Raw genomic sequence first — 21,490 nt, forward strand, 5'->3', positions numbered from 1 at the left:
AAGTTTAGAGATATAGAAGAGGCTTTCGACGAATCATACGAACACATTTGCCATATACTGAATGAAGAATTATGCATGTGTAGCCAATCGTCGCGTTTGGTTCGTATTAATTCAATTTGAGGCAACAGCGCATTTGAATAAACATTTCTAAGGTCTTATTCACGTGATTTGGAAGTAATGAATCGATTCGTAACTGTAGATAAAACTCCGGTGAACCACTACACTCTTGAAACATAAAACCAGAGGATTGTTCCGAAAAGACGGTTTCATAGGCCGAAAAAGTGTTGACGACCATTTTTGTGATTGTCATCTCTTGATCCGGCTCCCAGTAACTTTTTCCTGTTTCATAACCTCAAAATTTCACTTACAAGAGAGAGATTTTCATCAGTACGAGATAGCTGGTGCCGAGGTTGGCCGATCTTTAAGTTCTGGAGGTTTTCGAGGTCGATAAACATTTTTTTTTAAATATATTTTCTTGGAAGTGGGCGGTTAGATTTTGGGTAATTCAAAACAAACAAAAAAGATATTTTTTTTGGCTTGTAATATCGATAACAAATTTACTAATACGTTTGTAATATGGAATGATGAGTCACTAAAAATTTTAACAGTTTAATTTTGTCGGGTTGGACAGAAAAAAATATATACAGGGTGTTGAGGCGAACGTTTCTTTTTCATACCAATAAATATTTAACTCTTCCTCTAAATATTTTCCACTGATTGTTACCAGCGCTTAAAACTACTATTTTTAAGTATTTGATGTTACGTACTCAAAAACTAGCATCTTTGAGGTTATGCATACCGTTTTTAGATACAAAACACCCTGTATGTAATGTAATTAAACGGTTTTTGGTTTAGTTTTGAGTTATAATAAAAAAAATGGACGATATGTGCGTGGGTTATAACATATATATATATATACATAAAAGGCAATGTGTGAGTTGTTATGTAACCAGGCTGAACGTGCTGATACGTCATGTGGCTCTGCCCCGCAGATGGCTGATCCTTCGCGCGAAGAAGAACAAGTCACCCTATTAGGCGAAGAAGGCCTAAGGGCCGGCGGACAGGCCCTGAAATTAGGGTAATTCTTTAATATTTCATTTAAAAGTATTTAAAAAGAAAATAGTTGCTCTGAATATTTTCAATTGAATTTGCGATGATTCTATTTTCTTAATTTCCCGGGACATGCTGTATAGTTTTAAAAAATATATACTGGAATTGAATTCGGTGAAGCAGGAGGCTTATTTCATGAATTTTGGTCGATAGTTATAACTTTTTATATACGAGGAGTGGTTAATAAACTCCCCAGCAACGAATTAACGTATCTGTACTCAAAAATGAAGTGTTTTTGGCGGTAAACGTTATTTTAGTATACACGAATTCTCATCATCCATATCGTCTCCATTTAAAAACAAATTTTAATGAAAATAATCCAAATTCCACTTTATTATTCAGATTTATTCCCGAGTGATTCTTTTTTTGTTAACAAATTTCGATAGCATTTCGACGACATTACCAACTACACCGTTACGGCTCGATACGTCGCGGATTTATGACGTCATGATGCCTGACGGAACTGTGACGTCACGCTGTCTTTCTCTAGCGCACTTAATGATTTCGCTGTCTTTCTTTCTCGCACTTTTAAACAACGTTTAATAAAAGGGATACAAATTTTTAGAAACATTGGACAAAGTTATTAGATTTACGTGGAAAATTAAATAATCTTTTATCAAAAAAAGTTCGTCGGTTGACTTACCCTCGTATATAGATTTATTGGTTATAAATAAGTTCCTATTAGAATATCTTTATCTTTATATATGAATTAAAAACAAATTATTATATATAAAAAACGATGTAATAAATAGATTAGTACAAATGATAAAAATTATTATCTAATTTATAATAATGATACGTGAATGAAGCTATTAGTTGACACAATACTAATTCCCAAGTATTTTATTGTAAATCATGATTATATATCGAAGAAAACGTCGATTGACTCATCCCACAACGATTACGATAAATTACTAGTCTTATATAATCGATTTGTTGATCAAAAGCACTTAAATTATTCCATTACAATTTTTCAATTCAAAATTTTGTTATGGTAAAAACATTAATAGGAAAGTATTGATTTTGCCTTATTTTATATCAAATTTGACAACGCTGCAATAATATTTACAATAATCTGATCCATTCCCATTCGCAGAATTCCTGTTCGATTGCGAGATTTACCAAACGGCAGTGTTGCCATTATTCTATAGTTAAATCATTCTTACAACCAGATTAAAGCCGATATACGGGGTAAAAAAATAGTTTTCCAGAACTTAATGGATTTTCAAATCTAAATTATAAATTTATAAATAATAAATCTAAAAGTTCATTTTAATAACTATACGTATAAAACGTGTCGAATATATAAAACCCATTCGGTTAGCAACATTGCTCAACTATTCAAATTTTGAGTTAATGAAATAATAAAATGGCGAAGGGGATGTCATTTTTCAAAAATTACTTTCTACTCCAGTCTTATTATTTAATTTTCAACTTGGCAACGCTGTTATTAACAATAAACACGATCATCTAATGAGATTCTGTCGCCATCTTGTGATATTTTAACAATAGTGAATATGGCGTAATGTTTCAAATTGAAGAACATCTTTTGGAGCATGTCTTATCTACTTTTCGATGTGGCAACGCTGTTACTTTCAATAAACTCAATCATCTAACGAGATTATGTCGCCATCTTGTGAACTTATATTGAATATGACTAATTTGTTATAGAACATCTTTTTTACACGTGTCTTATTATTTACTATTCAACTCGGCAACGCTGTTACTATTAATAAACATCGAACGAGATTGTATTGCCATCTTGTGACTTTATATTGAAATTATATTGAAGAACCTACTTTTTTTCATAGAATTATTTTTAAAGATAGAGAGAGCAATGTTGAAGCAAAGCCGAACTGCTGACAGAGAAAGAAATGAAAATCCACGTTGTCTCTATATCTGTTACATTTATTAAATATCAAACTATACTGTATCGCCATCTAGTGGAAATGTTTAAATTTTATATCTGCGTGAATGGATCATCTCAAATTCAAACATCGTTAATGATTCAGAGCAACAGGGGTAAATATTGACAAAAATAAAATAATGTAAATATTGAAAAATTTATGTCGTTCTTCCAGCATAACTTACGTTTCTACGTGGCCGATGCTCAACGTAGCGAAAGGAATACTTTGAGGCAAGATAAAATCGAAAATGTTGTCGTATACTCACAATATTTAGAAAATATTTTTGGCTCTAATAACAGGCTTTATTAGTAGCTATTTAACTTACGTATAATAGATGTGCGGTCGATAAAAAAGTTGTCTAAAACGAAACGAAACTTACAAAAAAAAATATGTAGGATTGACTTTTGTGTATGGATATGATTTGAGTTATAGGGTTTAAAAGTTACAAAATTTCTTAACACAATCTTTTTGTTTATTTCATCATAAATTCAGAAATTTCGGAACAGATTTTTTTATACTAAAAATAATATTTTTATTATCGCCGTGTACCGGACTACCATATTCTGTTATAAATTTTAACTTTAAAACCCCGTAATTCAGCTTGTAGATAAACTAATTATAGAGGTATACAGTTCCGATTAGACGGTATTTTAAAATTTGAAAATTAAAATCAATATCCGGTTATATAGCGGAAATTGACTGTCATTTCTTTATATTCCCTGTATATTTCACGTCTTTCGATGTTGTAATATACAGGGTGGATCGTTTACTTGACAATTTTTCTGTACTATGAAAATAATTTGAAATATACAGGGTGTTGAAGTAGGGAAGTCATATGTCAGTTGATATACGGGGTTTTTCATTTTAAAAAGCAAGTAATACTGGACAGGATATATAAGATTTTATATATCTGAAAATTTGAATTTTCAAATTTTAAAAATTGATATTACCTTGGAAGACGAACAAACGTATATAATTATATAAATATAATTGCATCTTATGAATGAAATTTATTTTTGGTTCCGTAAAAAAAATGAAATGTTCCAAATGTACATTCAGCTTGGAGAAAAAAAACAAGGTAAGTCTTTATATGAAAAATGTATTAAAAAAATCTATTTTGTGTTGAAAAAAATTTAAATGTTTACCAAACTTAAACGAACACTCGAGGCGAACACGTGAACCTTAATTACACAGGTCCGTACTAAGGGCCCGTTTTTCACACTCCAATCTTTTGTAAACTATTTTTACCTTATTTTGATATGCTTGGTGTCATTTAAAAGGGTTTAATTTCCGTTTCCATTACTGGACTTAATTATCTCGTAATACAATGAAAAAATTTAAAAATTGATGTTATTTCCCAGAAAATAAATCATTACCGCTTGGTCTATACTCTCGACAGGACATAGTATTATACAAAATCGACTAGCGGAGATTTATCAAATGCGACAGATTAATTTGAGGACGATTACTCGTATCCTGTATATATAATTTCAAAAGGATTTTCCAAAATACAGAAAAAAATTTCATTACCTTTTTTCTTCCCTGTTTGAAAATTCATGTCAATTTTTTTTTGAAACATCAATATTGATTTACGAGTAGTCACATGGAAAGACGTTAGAAATAAATATCATTTTGATATACAAGGTACAGTCAAGAGGTTGAGCCTTATGATATACAAAGTGTAGTTACGTAAAAACTCATTGAGACAAAAAGCATTAGGATATACGAGGTCTAGTGGATACGTTGAAACAAAAAACATCATGATATACGAGGTGTAGTCATAGTGAAAAACGTTGAGACAAATATTTTAATATACGAGGTGTATTCGCGTAAAAAGACATTGAAACCAATATCTTTTTGACATACAAAGTTTTGGAACCAAAATCATGATATACGAGGTGTAGTTACATGGAAAACGTTGAGACATACATCTTTTTGATATACAAGGCGTAGACAAGTTTTGGGACAAAAATCATGATATACGACGTGTAGTTACATGGAAAACGTTGAGACAAACATCTTTTGATATACGAGGTCGCATGAAAAGACGTTAAGACAAATATCTTTTTGATATACAAGGTGTAGTCAAGACGTGAGACAAAAAGCATTAGGTATATGAAGTGTAGTCAAGTTTCGAGACAAAAATCATGATATACGAGGTGTAGTCACATGGAAAAACGTTGTGACAAATACTATAGACGTTATTACGTGTCAAAAATTGATATACGAAACTTAGTCACGTGGCTATTGGGTGTTTGTTGAGTGTGACGTCAGTGTACAGGTGAATTTAAAGGAAACTGTTTAATATTTAACGTATTTAACTATTTTTCCAGGTTTGTACTTTTCACCTACTGATCTTTATACTAAAAAATACGTTTAGTAGGTCTTTTCTTATTCTATAACATGATAACAGTCGTAGTTGCTTGTCTTATAATGTTATAATTTTGTGTCCATTGTGAATTGAAACTCATTTAAATGTATAATTATGGGTCATTGAATATATTAAAGTTAGTATATGGAAAATTTCTAAATATATTTAGTACGAAAGAAAGGAAACCTCGAAAATATCGGTAGTTGGGTGGGGATGAGAAACAGTTGTGTTCGAAAGGGGATTCTATTTTTTTTTTCATTTTTACAATAATAAAGTAAAAAAATTGATGAGTTTAATTATTGAAGGCTTGTAGTTGTATTTTTATACTATAATATCTGTACAACGTCCAAAGTTCGATTATTTTTTTATTTTCTATAATTTAGATCGAATTTTGGAAAAAGGTTCCATATTGACGCCTAATCAAAAATCATTTCATCTATCATGTCATATACATAAATTAAAATGTCAGAACTCTTTGTGCTAATTGTAAACGTGTCTCAATTGAAAATCTCGTATTTTACAAAATTTATATTGGAAATTAAAAAAAAAATACAATCACGTGACATCTTGAGTAGTTTCTCTTCAATATCTGTCAATTTAAATATTGACAGAACATTTTTTCGAGTTTTTGTATCAAAATAACTATTTCATCGACTTTCATACTTATTAGAATCGAAATCAATCAGTATCAAAACAAGAACGGGGGTGTAACTATCTCAAAACAACGGTGGGGTGAGTTTAAATCTGCTAAAACAAGAGCGGTGGCGTCTGAGTCTGTCAAAACAAGAACGGAGGGCGTGCAAACCTGTCAAAACAAGAGAGAGGGAGTGTAAATCTGTCAAAACAAGAGCAGGGTGGAGTGTAAGTCTGGCAAAATCAGAGCGGGGAGTGTTAGTCTGTCAAAAGAAGAGCGAAAGGCGCGCAAATCTGTCAAAATAAGAGCAGGGGTTGTATAAGTCTGTCAAAACAAGAGTGGGGAAGTGTAAATCTGCCAAAACAAGAGCGGTGGCGTGTGAGTCTGTCAAAACAAGAACGGAGGGCGTGCAAACCTGCCAAAACAAGAGAAGGGGAAGGTGAATCTGTCAATAAAAGAGCGGAGAGCGTGCAAATTTGTCAATAAAAGAGCGGAGAGCGTGCAAATCTGTCAAAACAAGAGACAGTGAGTGTGAATCTGTCAAAACCAGAGCAGGGCGGAGTGAAGTCTGGCAAAATCAGAGCGGGGAGCGTTAGTCTGTCAAAAGAAGAGCTGAGGGCGTGCAAGTCTGTCATAATAAGAATGGGAAGTATAAATCTGTCAAAATAAGAGCAAGGGGAGTATAAGTCTGTCAAAACAAGAGCGGGGAAGTGTAAATGTGTCAATACAAGAGCAGGGGGGAGCGTGAGTCTGTCAAAACAAGAATAGGAGAAGTGTAAGTCTAAAACTATCGTGAATATTTTGAAACTAAAAGATTATTAAGTACAAATATTTGTCGAATATAATATTAAACTGATGAAAATGGAAACGCTCTTTAGGAAAACGTATATCTTTAAATGTTAGTTTCGGGAACGTAAACAGGGACCTTATACTCATAAAAAATTAGTAATCAATCAACTTTGAGAACGGTTCCAGTTTATTGTCTTGCTCAAAATACAATTACCTCAATTATTAAAGATAAAGTTTATCGAAAAATTCAATTTTGTATTGTGAATAACTGAAATATATGGTAGTATATCTGTATATCTTTTTAAAAGAGTTTTTGGTGTATCAAGTTTGTTTTTTTTTTCAATTTTTGTATCCTATTTCCAAAACCCAGTAGGATTTGAATAGTCATTTTTTTAAAATCGACATTTTCTTTTTATTGTTTTGATACCTATCGATTTCGATTTTAATAAATTAAAACGAGGAATAGGAATCTAGTGAATTGATATTACGCTAGAAAATTGAAAATAGGTCTCCAATTTTCGTGTTATGTAAATTTCTTTAGTATTCGTGGACTTTCAAGATGTCAATTTTTTTTTTGTTGGAAAAAATCGTAGATACGAGATTTTTCATTTCGACATACCCTCGTATATTAGTTCTCATGCTAGGTGTTTTTTATAGTTTATTTGTTGCTTGGTTCTAGTCAGCTTATGTTTATATAAATTTAGCCGTAGTTTTCGATACTGAATTTTTTCAATGCCCTTGAACCCATACAACCACCAATTATTTTTTTATTGAAATACAGACATCAATTTGAACAGACTTTAAAATATAATATTTCCATAGATAATTGGTAATTATTTAAAACAACTTGAGTGTTATTAATTTGGAACAATTGATCTATTGATAATTTTGAAAATTACCACTTAACGTTCATATTTTACTCAAAATTAATCGATAACGATAAATTCGAGTGGAACAAAATCTATTTCAACCCAGATTTTTAATTGAACTACAATGAATGTAGTAATAAAATTCCAAAACATCAAAAAAAATTTAATTTTGACTTAACTCGTATATATAATAAAATAATTTGAAAAAAAAACTATGGTCACAATACACTTTTATCTTATACATCCTTATTAAATTATAAAATTCCTTCGTCTATTATAACTTTTGAAATACCCTGTATGACAGTTATTATTATTTTACTTACTGTAACGAGAAAATAATTTCGATTTTATATTTATAATATACAGGATGTTTAATTTTGAAAGATAGAATTTTGTGGTACAGAAAAAACCCATTATGTCGTAAATAATGTTACAGGGTGTAGTTGAAAAGTATAAACTATTTCATATTCAAAATTTCTGTTATTTTGAAAAAATAATTTCAAAATGTATGTATATAATAAATAATGTATACGAAAACACAAAAAATTATAGATTACAAGGATTGGTCAATAGTTTTAAGACAAAAAAATTCAAATATATTAAAATTGCGTATCGAAAACTGTGCCTAACTTTTTTGAGATTTTTATTATTATCAAACGCTTGGATATAGTAATGCAGTGGGGTGATAATAAATGTCTCTAATGGGGTTTATGGTAGTGATGTAATGGGTTAGCTAATTGTGTTGTGTGTTGTTGAGCAGCACGAAGGGGGTGTTAACCCGACTGAATCTATGACGAGGGCACTTATTAGTGACGACTCTATTGCCCGTCAAAGCACCTTAGGCCCTGTCCAATTAGGGTATGTACAATTTTACCATTTATTTTTTCTATATATTGATAAAAAAATATATTTGTAGTATGAGTCATTTCATTACATGGTTCACTCTGTTATGCTTTAGCGTTTCTTTGTGTGTCGCTTTATACGTAATCCTCGTGATTATTGAAGAATTTCTTGAACACCTTGTATATTCTTTTGAAAAGAAAATAACAAAAAGTTTGTAATCCGTCAAGTTTTTATGTCAAGATTCCGTAGTCCTCATGTAGATTCCTTTTAGTCGGGTACAAGCGGTGATGCCAACTCGAGCGTTTCCTTCCTAAATTTAGACGAAAAAACTTTCATCAGTTATTTTTTCTAGTATTATAGTCCGGTCAATTTAGACATGAAAATAGTGGTCAAATAAAAAAAATTCCCGGAAAGTCAAATATTGGTGGAGAGCTGGGGTTTATCAATACAAATAAAGTTTTAACAATCCCCTATGTGTGTTATTCGGGGTCAAAATTTGAGGTTTTTTGTTTTTTTCTAGAAAACGGTAAGTTTTATAAAAAAAAAATGTCAAAGCAAAGTTATAGAACTCTACAAAAATGGTAGTCATGATTTTTTTCTAAGAACTACCATTCCTGGCGGCCTTGAAAAACATTACTTATTACAAGCGTCTACCATTTCGGAATTCGCTTTCTTCTTACGGTTTATGGAGCTCGAAAAAAAAAAATACTTGCATACTTAACTTTTGTAAAAAATGTCTTGTCATGTCTTCCTCCAACATCTGCATCTGCTATTCAACACTTGTATCGAGTACGAAGTCTGACTATTAAATAACGAGACTGCGCCCCTAGATATCTTGTCTATGCACGTCCCAAACACGTTTCCCTCACTATTATAGTGTTAGTGCATTAGCGGTTTGAAACGAACGTGTTTTTTTTTTTCACGTGCCGAAAAACGTATCAATCTCAAATTTCTCGTTAAATTGAAAAATAATTTAAATGAATGCTATAAATTGTTGCAAGAGGCCTATGGGGACAATTCTCTATTTCGTGCGCGTCTTTTTAAGTGGTGTTAGCGCTTTAGTGATGGCCGAGAGAGCACTGAAGATGACCAGTGTCCAGGACGCCCCGTTTTTGGACTGTTTCAACTCCGGAAACAGTGACCAAAATCAACCAAATTGTGCGTGCAGATCGTGCGACTGAGCATCCGGATTATTGCCGAGGCCGTGAACGCCGATAAAGGAACAGTCAGAAAAATTTTACACGAGGAATTACACATGACAAAAGTCTGTGCGAAGTTCGTGCCAAAAAATCTGACTCCTGATCAAAAGCTGTTGCATCGATGGGACTGCTCAGATTTCCTTTTCTCAGACGGAGGTGTCGGCACCTCAGTGGTGAACATGAACTCAAAGAAACGCGATATGAGTGGCTGGACAGCTAGGTGAAGGCTTAAGGCGGCTAACCTTGAACAAAAAAGGCCCAACCCGTCTACGCTTTGCCATAGAACACGTCAATTGAACGTTGTTGGAAAAGAAGGGTGCGAGTCTACGGAAGACTTGGATGAAGATTCGCGCAGTGTTGCATAAAAGAAAACGTGGCTTTTGGAGGAGGTTGTTGGATGGTTTAGGCGGGAATTCCAATCGAACCGAATTGGTTTTTATCGAAACTGTTGCCGTAGTGGGGGTATTAACGGCGAACCAATACACAGAAGAAATTTTAGAGGATCACATCGTTCTCTACGGCAGTTTCATCGGCGAAAATTTCATTCTAATGCAGGACAACGCCCGTCCACGAACTAGTTTACTGATTTACAGCAATAACACTCATTTTAAAGCAAAAACTAATGGTAGTTAAATGCTAAAATTAGAAAAGAATGTAAGCTACTGATTTTTGAACACTAGCGTGCAATTTGAGTCGAATTTTAGGGTAAAATTTCTAATTGGTTGGCATCACTGGCTTTAAATTATTTTCTTTTTGAAAGATGTCAGGCATCTTAAGTTTTTGTTTCAAATATATTTAATTATGTATATAATTACGTTTCGTAGTTTTCTTTTATTATGATAGTGTATAAAAAATATTTTCGGCAATTCAAAAACTGGTACAGGTGGAAATTTACTTGATTTGTAATGTATATCGTAACATCCTGTATATATATTTATTTTATCGCATACACATATTCATTTATGATTTTTTTTTAAATTCAACAATGAAATTTTCATATTTTCAGCCATGGGTTTCTAGTACGTGTATTTTCATTTAATTCAGTAATATATCACACGATTAAAATTCCAGGCCCAATAACATAAACATTTTTTAACCAAAATCAAATTTTCCAATTTTTTTAAATTTCGATATCATTTCTTCATATACGTTAAGTCTCTTTCGCCGCCTATGTCTATATTTATACAGTCCATAGACGCTTAGTAACAACGTAAAATGGCTGACAAAGTAATTCTATACTTTGTTTTCGTTTTATTTAAACAACCCCTCGTATTTTCTCGTTCGACTTATATCATTTATTATTATTTTCTCGTCTTATTAAAGCACTAATTTTTATCACCACCCCGTAGTAGAAATCAAATGAGTCATTGGGTACCAAATTCTACTATTTTTAGGAAGGACGTTTATTTATTTATCAGGTTGGGTTTTTTTTGCGTCAAGTATTGAAAGTTTTTTGGTACTTTATCCATTTTGGACTACGTATATTTTTTTTTTTCATCAAACAACCATTAGTTCTTTCCGGTCTCGAATTGTTTAGATATTAGAATTGTAAAATAAAATTTTAACCACGTGTATGCTATGTAAATAACACTACACACAGCTTCGTATGCATAATTATTTTTTCAAAGTGATCTATCTGTAAATAAATGGGATGACCTTGTGACACTAGCTGATCATATTTGGCGCCAGTTCACACACATGCGCATCGACGACCTGGCCCGTAGACGAAAGCAAACGGTCTGACGAAAACAGTGGCGTGCACATTTTCGTTAATGTTTTTGGCTCTTGTCAAATTTTTATGTTGATATGTTGTGAATGGTTTAACTTGTTAAGGGAAGGCCTAATAGTTTTTTATTCAAGTTATTCATTACGTTGTTGCCAATTTTATTAAATAATTATTATCGTTAAAAAATGGGTAAAGTACCAATTTTACATATAAATTTGAATATTTTAATAAATTTATTGATTTTAATAGTTTCCTGGAAAAATCGTATGATTCGGAGGAACACTATCCATGGTCAGTATTCCATATTTTTAATATGTATAGTGTAATATCGAAATTTTCCTTATGGGCCTATCTATAATGATAAAAAGTATACATTGTCTTCCGAAAATAACGAAAACTATGGTCACATAAAAAATTAACACGAGCCATAAACGACAATGTGTTTTTAAATAATTTTTTTACGAAAAATAGATACGGGGTAAGGTAGAAAGTTATTTCCATTTCCATGTAACAAATATTATAAAATTACTTTGAGGATTCAAATAATTGTACGTCAATTTGACATATCGATGTTTGACAGTTTCAATTATTTTATAATCCTTATTAGAAGTCGATATTGTAATAATTCCCGTACTGAGCATTACAATGTATTTAAAAGCTGTCGAGGTTTACTTAACTGTAAGTAACCATGAACCACTAGTTTTCTGTCGATAGAAGACATAAAAGAAAATTCGTCCGTTTTGATGACAAAGAAATGACTTAATTTATATTATCGGTTAATGTCACTGTTTTCTTTATCGATAGGTTAGCTCGTAAGGTAAAATTTCTAACGCACATGTTTATAAAGTTTCATTTCTTTTTAAACGACTACTATAGCATTTGAGCATCGAATTTGTATTAATTCTGAAACGTGGTTTTGTACAGAGTGATTGTTGCGCCGTGCTGAAGAGATCCAACAAAATAAAAACCGGTCACCTTCGATACTACGTTTTCGAATTATTAAAAATTCGTTATTTCACGCATATCTTACTAAATTTTTTTACATATATAAAAATGTAAGTGTTGGCAGAGCGACAGATGTACACTGAATATATTCCGAACGAAGATTCAATTCTTGGGTGATTTTCGAGAAGTATACCAATGCTATAACGTGTATAATATTGTACATTATATATTTATAATGTTGTATAGACAGTCGTGAGCGAAGACACCTGTCATATGTCAAGTTCAAACTAAATTTAGTCGAATAAATATTTGGTAAAATGTGTAAAATTCGCTTTTGACTTGGATATACAATATTTTAATCACTTTGAATTAGTAGTAGTTACTAAAATAACAAAATTAACTGTTGAAATAAAATAAAAACGAATATAATTATGATTTTGAGGTTAGAATTCGGTTTAGCTCGGTGGTAAAGGCGTGTAAGCGCATCAGAGTTATAATAGTCAGAGAATGAAAACAAAAACTCTTATTTGATTATTATCTTTTCCTATAATTTTATACCAAATTTGAAAATATAATGCCACTGTTTGACAATAGAGGGCGTTATTGGTAAAAAATCAATTTATAGTTTTTAATGCTACTGCAAGAGCGTTTCTATATGAAAAAATGTCGAAAGCTCCAAAATGTTCGACGTTCTATTGAAAAAAAAAAATCGTTTTTCTTTTATTTGACAGATTTTTCATAGAATTGATATATATGTCAATTTTATGATTAATTTTATAATTTTTTATATCTAGCTTCGTCGCTGGTGTGATATTGAGAGAAAGAATACCAGCTTTCGAAAGAATGTTGTGGAGAGCTTGCAGAGGGAACGTATTTTTGAGGCAAGCCGAAATCGAGACTCCTTTGGAAGATCCTTCAAGTGTAAGTCACAATTTAGAATGTAAACTGATTCACTCGTCATTGTCGCGATGTATTCACTGTTCCATCAAATCGTTCGAGTGACTTACGGCTGCTAGACTCTCGCTTTATATATTAAAATCACATAAACAGTAAAAAACATTGTGACAAAATTAAATTGATATACGCGGCGTTTCCGGCAAATTTTTTCTTTCATAACATATTACAACAGGACCGGCTTCACGGTCTATATTAGTGGGCGGGATCGTTTAATTATCAATTATATATTTCAGGGAGATAAAGTATATAAATCGGTGTTCATAATATTCTTCCAAGGAGATCAGCTCAAAACTAGAGTGAAAAAAATTTGCGAAGGATTTCGCGCAACTCTTTATCCTTGTCCCGAAGCACCGGCTGATCGTCGAGAAATGGCAATGGGAGTGATGACGAGAATCGAAGACCTCAACACCGTAAATAATTGTCGATACCTCATCGATTTGGGTATTAATTTTTTTGCTATTGCAGGTTTTAGGTCAAACTCAAGATCACCGTCACAGGGTGCTGGTAGCGGCTGCCAAAAATATTAAAAATTGGTTCGTTAAAGTTAGAAAAATCAAAGCGATTTACCATACGTTGAATTTATTTAATTTAGACGTCACGCAAAAATGTCTAATTGCAGAATGTTGGGTGCCGGTGCTCGATTTGGAAAATATACAACTAGCCTTGAGGCGAGGAACGGTAAGAATCATCAATATTCCGACCTGACTTTGCTACTGATGATCGAGACTCTTGGCAACCAATGTTAGAAACTGTGTTTTAAAATTTATGACTTGGCTACCAATGTTAAAAATTGTGAAACTCTTAAATATTCTGACTCTGCTACTAAAAGTGTAAAACTATGTTATAAAAATTCTAAATTGGTTAACGAATGATAAAAATTTTGCTGAAAACTTCGATTTGTCTGCTGGAAATGTAAATATCTGACTTGGTTACTGGATTACAACAGAAAAGTCCTAAATTTCTGCTTAAGGCTCAATTTTGCCTAAGTTATCGTTCAAAATTTTTCGACTCGGCTACTGGAAGTATGAAATTGTATTTTTTAAATGCTGACTTGGCTACTAGCTATGGAAAATTATTAAAGAATTAAACTTTGCAACTGAATATTCGAAGCTATGTACTAAAAGATATCACTAGGGTACTGGATGTTAAAATTTGCTCTAATACTTCTGACTCGGCTACTGCAGGTGTAAAATTACATTCGAAAACTTATGACCTGGCTATTTGATATGTCGAAACTAAATTCTAAAACTTCTTACGTGGCTAATGGACTCTAGAAACTGCACTAAAACCTCTAAATTCGCTACTGAAAGCTAGAAACTCTTCTAAAACTCCAGACCCGGCTACTGGATGTGCAAAACAAAATTTTAAAAAATTTGACGTGGCTATTAGTTATTATAAAGTACTCTAAAACCTCTCACTTAACTACTGAAAGCTATAAACTACCATGAAATTCCTGACTTTGCTATTAGATTTGTCAAACTATATTGTAAAACTTCTAAATTGAATACTGAAAGCTATAAACTCCTCTAAAACTCCAGACCTGGCTACTGGATGTGCAAAACAAAATTCTAAAAAATTTGACATGGCTATTGGTTGTTATAAACTACTCTAAAACCTCTCACTTAACTAGTGAAAGCTATAAACTACTCTGAAACTCCTGACCTGGCTATTTGATTTGTCAAACTATATTCTAAAACTTCTAAATTGGCTACTGGAAGCTGGAAACTACTCCAAAATTTATAACGTGACTATTGGCCTCTAGAAACTGCTCTAAAACTTCTAACTTGGCTACTGGAATCTAGAAACTACTGTAAAATTTCTTTTGTGGCTACTGGAATCTAGAAACTACTGTAAAACTTCTTTTGTGGCTACTGGAATCTAGAAACTATTTAAAAACTTCTAACTCGGCTACTGAAAGCTACAAACCACTCTAAAACTTGAGATCTGGCTACTGGAATCTAGAAACTACTCTAGAACTTCTTTCGTGGCTATTGGAATCTAGAAACTACTGTAAAACTTCTTTTGTGGCTACTGGAATCTAGAAACTATTTAAAAACTTCTAACTTGGCTACTGAAAGCTAGAAGCTCTTTTAAAACTTCGGACCTAACTACTGGAAGTTAAAAACTACTCTAAAAATTCTTTCGTGGCTACTGGACTCTAAAAACTACTCTTAAACTTCAGACGTGACTACGGGATGTTTAAAACAAATGTTGACGTGTCTATTGGTTGCAAGTACCACTATCTTTTCTTTCTGTCAAAAATACCTTATTCCTAAGCATCTCGTGGAGTATATCATCTATAAACGTTTATATTTTTCAAGGAACGTAGTGGTAGCTCGGTCCCCCCGATTTTGAATCGCATGGACACTATCGAAGACCCGCCGACATACAACCACACCAACAAATTCACTAGCGGTTTCCAAACCCTAATAGACGCCTACGGTATCGCCTCCTACAGAGAAATGAACCCGGCTCCGTACACCATCATAACTTTCCCGTTTCTATTTGCCGTAATGTTCGGCGATTTGGGTCACGGTCTTTTGATGACCATCTTCGGAGCTTGGATGGTACTCAAGGAGAAACCTCTGGCGGCTAAAAAATCCGATAACGAAGTGAGAATATTTCGTCGACGATATTTTTTTTTTTCTTAAATTAAAATTGAACGTTTTGCAGATTTGGAACATATTCTTCGGGGGTCGGTATATAATCCTCCTCATGGGTTGTTTCTCGGTTTATACGGGTCTGATTTACAACGACGTTTTCGCCAAATCCCTCAATATATTCGGTTCCAGTTGGGTTATTCGCAATAGGACCCATTATTTCGACCACAAAGAATACATTCTGGATCCGAAGACTAGCGAGAATTACATCGGTACCCCTTACCCCATAGGGATGGATCCCGTTTGGCAATTGGCGAAAAATAAGATAATTTTTCAAAATTCCTTTAAAATGAAGATTTCCATTATATTAGGTATACTGCACATGTTGTTCGGTGTCGTTATGAGTCTATTGAATCACCTGTGAGTATTGTAATTACCGTTACCACCTCGTATACGAATAAAAATTTTTCTTGTTATTTAGATATTTCAAGGATAAACTGAGTATTTTGGCCGAATTCATACCGCAAATTATTTTTCTCGTTTTCCTGTTTTTCTACATGGTAATTTTGATGTTCATCAAATGGTTCATGTATTTCGCTAACGTCGAAGGTAATATTTATATTCTTCCCCTCGTATACATTATATTATCGAACTGATTCATTATTTTGCAAACATTCCAATTTGGCTATTCGACTATACGCGAGACTATGTTTTTAAAATTTTTGACTTGGCTACTGAATGCTACATTGCTCTGATACTTTTGACCTGACTAGTGGTTTTGTTAAACTGTATTTTAAAAATTCTAACTTGGCTATTTTTAGTTCAAAACTACTCCTAATAGTTATGACTTGGCCACTGGATAAGAGAAACTGACTCCTAAGAATTCTGACTTGGCTATTGAATGCTTCAAACAGCGCTGAAAGTACTGACCCGGCTATTAGACATGGAATACTGTGCCCTAAAAATTCTGACTTGGCTACTCAATACCTTAAATAGCGTTTGCTATGACTTGGCTACTGGATACTTAAAGCTGTTCTAAAGATACTGACTTGACTACTGAATGTTAAAAACTACTCTAACATTTATGATTTGGCTACTGGATACTAGAAACAGTGTCCTGAGGATTTTGACTTGGCAGTAACTACTCTAAAACTTATGACTTGGCTACGGGATTCTTTAAACAGTTCTAAATATACTGATTTGCCTACTGGATATGTGAAACTATATTGTAAATATTTTGACATGGCTATTGGATACTAAAACATGTCCCAAAACTTCTGACTTGGCTACTGATTATTAGAAATCGTTCTAATAAATCTAATTTGGTTACTGAGTCCCAAGACTTGTGACTTGGTTACTGGATACTAGAAACCGTTCTAATAATGCTAATTTGGCTGTCAACTGCTCCGAAACTTGTGTAAAATTATATTGCAAAATTTTTGATGGGGCTATTGGATACTAGAAACTGTTCCAAAACTTTTGACTTGGTTACTGGATGTTAGAAACCGTTTTAATGAATCTAATTTGGTTACTGGATGATGGAAACTTTTCTAAATTGTCTGACCTGGCTACTGGATATTAGAAACTGCTCTGAAATTTATGACTTGGCTACCGGATAAGAGAAACTAAGTCTCAAGAATTGTGACTTGGTTCCTGGATGCTAGAAACCGTTCTCAAGATACTGATTTGGATACTGGCTGATAGAAAACATTCTAATAAAGCTAATGTGGTTACCACATGCACCAAAATGTCTTACCTGGTTATTGGATGTGTAAAATTACATTCTAAACATTTTGACGTGGCTACTAGATGCTAGAAAGTGTTCCAAAACTTTTGACTAGCAAATAATTGTAAACCACTTCTCATTTTCCCCCAACAAGCGTTAATTATGATACTATTCGAACGAGATATTTTTTTCTATAATAAATTGTTTGCAAAATAACGAATCTGTTTCTTAATTCAGCCTCGCGCCTCGCTCTGTATAACAATCGTTCCAATGTGACCGTTTTATAGAGAAGGATTTCGTCTACGGTACTAGATGCGCCCCCAACGTTCTCATAACATTCATCAACATGGTACTCCAAAAAGAGAGCCCCTTCGACCCTAACTGTGGAACTTACAACATGTTTGCCGGTCAACTGGGTTTACAAAAATTTTTGTTCGCTTGCGCCATCATTTGCATACCTTGGATGTTACTATCTAAACCCATAGTGATAATGAGAGCCCGTAAACGTGCCCAACAGTATTCGGTGAGTGAACCGGATCCCCAAAACCCCACGATACGTCTTAATCTAACTCTTGTAGGTAACGCATCAACAGATCCACTCTGCAACGGAAAACGGAGACGCCGAACAACCCATGCAGAATAATACCTCGTCTACGTTGGTCGGGGGACACGGGGAACACGACGAGGAACCCATTGGGGAAATTTTCATCCATCAAGGTATACATACCATCGAATACGTGCTGGGATCCGTTTCTCATACCGCTTCGTATCTTCGGCTTTGGGCATTGTCACTAGCCCATTCGCGTGAGTAGACAATTTTGAGGTTATGTAGCGAATGTATTTTAATTTTGTTTTTATTTCAGAGCTTTCAGAGGTGTTATGGAGCATGGTATTGAGTAAAGGTTTAAAGGTTGACGATTGGTTTGGAGGGGTAGCTTTGTTTATGATCTTCGCTTTTTGGGCGGTGCTCACGGTCTCTATTTTAGTCCTGATGGAAGGACTGTCGGCTTTTTTGCATACTCTACGTTTGCATTGGTGAGTTACAAAGAAAATAAACGTACACTTTATTTGGTCCTTCGAGCCTACAGTTTTAAATCCGGCTCGAAGGACCACATAAAGTAATTGTTATTTGTTTTTTATTAAAAATTATTATAAAATATGCAATCAATGAAACGTGCTGATTGTATAATTTTTTTTAAATTTCTTTTCCCATTGTTGATTGATAATGTTAATGTCAACTCTTATCAATTGCTATTTGTATATAATCTTTATTTACAGGGTGGAATTTCAGAGCAAATTCTACAAAGGAACCGGTTATGGTTTCCAACCGTTTTCATTCGAACTCTTATTAGATCCAGCTTCGCAAACAAAAGAAGAAATTTAAATAAAATAAAAAACAAAGTCTCTCTTGCTAGGTTCCATTATTGTGGTGGGTACTTAAATATTTTCCGAAACTTATTCGTAATTCAACTATAATTATATTGGCTTTAAAATAATTAAAGAAATAGTAGAAAAAAATGTCATTTTCGTATATTCCCGCTTATGATATTTAATCGCATTTAAAAAATAATTTTTGTACAACTGTGTATACCGAAGATACGAGGGTTTCACAAAATTTAAAATTAAGGATTGTTCTTTTTTTAATAAGTAATTGGTTATTCAGTTAGTCGTTTTTTTGTGAATTCCTGTATATGTAAATTCGGACCACTACGAGGGTAATAAGTAAAATTGAGTTGTTTGCTATCTGAATCTTTGTAGATGTAAAAACAAACCAATAATAGTATCAGCAAGGTTATCTTTGTAGAAAATAACGAGTGGTGAATAGTGTGGGGCTTTATTTGGTAAAATTGGCGCATAAATCGCACCATTACGAAAGTTATCCACAAAGTAAAAAGTGTTTTTTGCTACATGAATCCTTGTAGATGTAAAAACATAAGAATCATCACGTCATGAAGGTTATTTATTCAGAAAATCACTGGCGTTGAATAGTTTGTCGCTTTATTAAGTAAAAATCGCAGTAATACAAGGGTGATTCAAAAAAATGTTTTGAATTAAAAATTAGTGAAGAAAAAATATTATGTACATTTTGGGGGTAATTTTGACAATATTTCTACTTAATCATCAATTAAATCGAGGTATTTATCAAAATTTAGTTAGATAATCGTAAATTTCCCATCAAAAATTCTTGAGTGTATTTAAATAAATAATTTCCGCCCTATTACTTTTATAACAAAATCTCTTGAAAATTTGCCAGATATTCATTGATTTATTATTGATACAAAAATTAGTAACATTCAAATCCATACTAGTGATAAATTTTCTGTTGAACTTTCTAAAGTTTCCAATCGCCCATAATAACAAATTAGCTTAGATTTGTCTCAAAATTGTAAAAATATGGAGTTAAATCAGTACAGTTTTCAAAAATTTTAAATTAATAAGTAGTAAAAGTATCCCAGATTTAATAAACTAAGTACGACCATGCATTGTTTACACTCACCTTTAAAATGTTATATTCCTGATTAAATCTTGTTTATAACACAAAGAAGGTCGAATACACATTAACATATAATTAGAACATACAAAATAAAACACTTTTTATATTCCAAATAAACACTAAAATCACGATATAAAACAATAAAACACTAACAACTATAACCTCGCGCGTCTTTACAATATGGCGGAATTGTTGCTTTGATCATGTGGCATCTCCAGCGATGTTCATAGTTGGTTGTGGTTTGAGAGTAACGCTGTGTTGCCAAATTTTTTTTAACGAATTTTCTTCAATTGAATGAAAAATGAAATTTCTAAGGACAATGGCGTTCGTATTTTGTTTTTTTATCAAATGCTTTATAAAAAATAAAATTTTTAGATAAAATTATTTCTTGGATATTTTTATAAATAAATAGTCTTAATTTTGGATTGTTTTTGAAAGAAAACTAATTTTTAAAACAGATAAAAATCGATCTATTTAGTCTTTACTAAAATATATATTACCTGTTTTAAAATCCAATTTTCATTAAAAGAGACCTAAAATCCAGACCAACAAAAAAATTATGTTTTATATAAAATTTCACCCCAAAATATCTCAAATTAAAATCTTTTATATTGAAGGAACTGTTTCAATTCTGGCAACGCCGTTGTAAGAATTCCAAGATGGTACCGATGACCGTGCAAGTACAAAACAACTTTCGTACAAATTTATTGTTTGACAATAATTACGTTCGAATTCAATTTTATTTTCATTCACCGTGTAATAAATTTGATTTACCAAATACTACAGTTGTACAAAAGTTTCGTTCTCTTTCAGAATTAGATTGATAGTAAGTAGTACATTTGAACTACTAGTAGATCAAATGTAGTTGTTTCTATATATTGTACTTGTGATTAGTAAACTTTATGCCAAAATGTGTATTTTATTGCTGGTATTGAGACAAGTACATGATTTTTCGAAATTTGCATGTAGTAGTATTGAAATTAATTGAATTGTATACTCAAAACTTGCTCTATTGCATTTTTTTAATATTTAAACAAATTATTTAATATAAATAACAAAACATTGTTCCTCGGGTTATTTTTTATATTTTTTTAGTATTACGTCAATTAATTTACAAATTATTCAATAAACAATTTTTTGATTATTTAATATTATAGTGTTTCTCCTTTTTATCTAGTAATTTTGTGTATATTAAATACAATAAAGGCTTCAATTCAAGAAAAACAAATTTTATTTCCCCTAATTATCCTTTACGTGATAATTTTTGTCTTAAAATCGATATTGAAACCCTTGTCGAATCGTGTTGATCAAAATATGGTA

At 32.4% G+C, this 21,490-nt stretch overlaps 1 protein-coding gene across 11 annotated transcripts in view; it reads left to right on the forward strand.

Annotated features, from left to right (window-relative positions):
* Positions 1-21,398, forward strand: part of LOC130449122 (V-type proton ATPase 116 kDa subunit a 1) — a 30,426-nt gene extending 9,028 nt beyond the window's left edge. For 2 of the 11 annotated variants that reach the window (XM_056786843.1, XM_056786852.1), the window contains 11 exons: positions 993-1,078; positions 13,188-13,314; positions 13,584-13,760; positions 13,816-14,028; positions 15,672-15,962; positions 16,024-16,370; positions 16,432-16,559; positions 17,964-18,199; positions 18,255-18,480; positions 18,540-18,711; positions 18,955-21,398. In XM_056786843.1, the coding sequence (XP_056642821.1) occupies positions 993-1,078; positions 13,188-13,314; positions 13,584-13,760; positions 13,816-14,028; positions 15,672-15,962; positions 16,024-16,370; positions 16,432-16,559; positions 17,964-18,199; positions 18,255-18,480; positions 18,540-18,711; positions 18,955-19,060 (2,109 nt within the window). In that variant the 3' untranslated portion in view covers positions 19,061-21,398. Of the gene's footprint in view, positions 1-953; positions 1,079-8,440; positions 8,539-11,697; positions 11,740-13,187; positions 13,315-13,583; positions 13,761-13,815; positions 14,029-15,671; positions 15,963-16,023; positions 16,371-16,431; positions 16,560-17,963; positions 18,200-18,254; positions 18,481-18,539; positions 18,712-18,954 lie in introns of all 11 variants that reach the window. The other 9 variants (XM_056786811.1, XM_056786827.1, XM_056786838.1 and 6 more) reach the window with 9 other exon arrangements.
* Positions 21,399-21,490: the final 92 nt, after the last annotated feature.

Source organism: Diorhabda sublineata, chromosome 1 (genome assembly GCF_026230105.1).
Source record: "Diorhabda sublineata isolate icDioSubl1.1 chromosome 1, icDioSubl1.1, whole genome shotgun sequence".
Lineage (NCBI taxonomy): Eukaryota > Metazoa > Arthropoda > Insecta > Coleoptera > Chrysomelidae > Diorhabda > Diorhabda sublineata.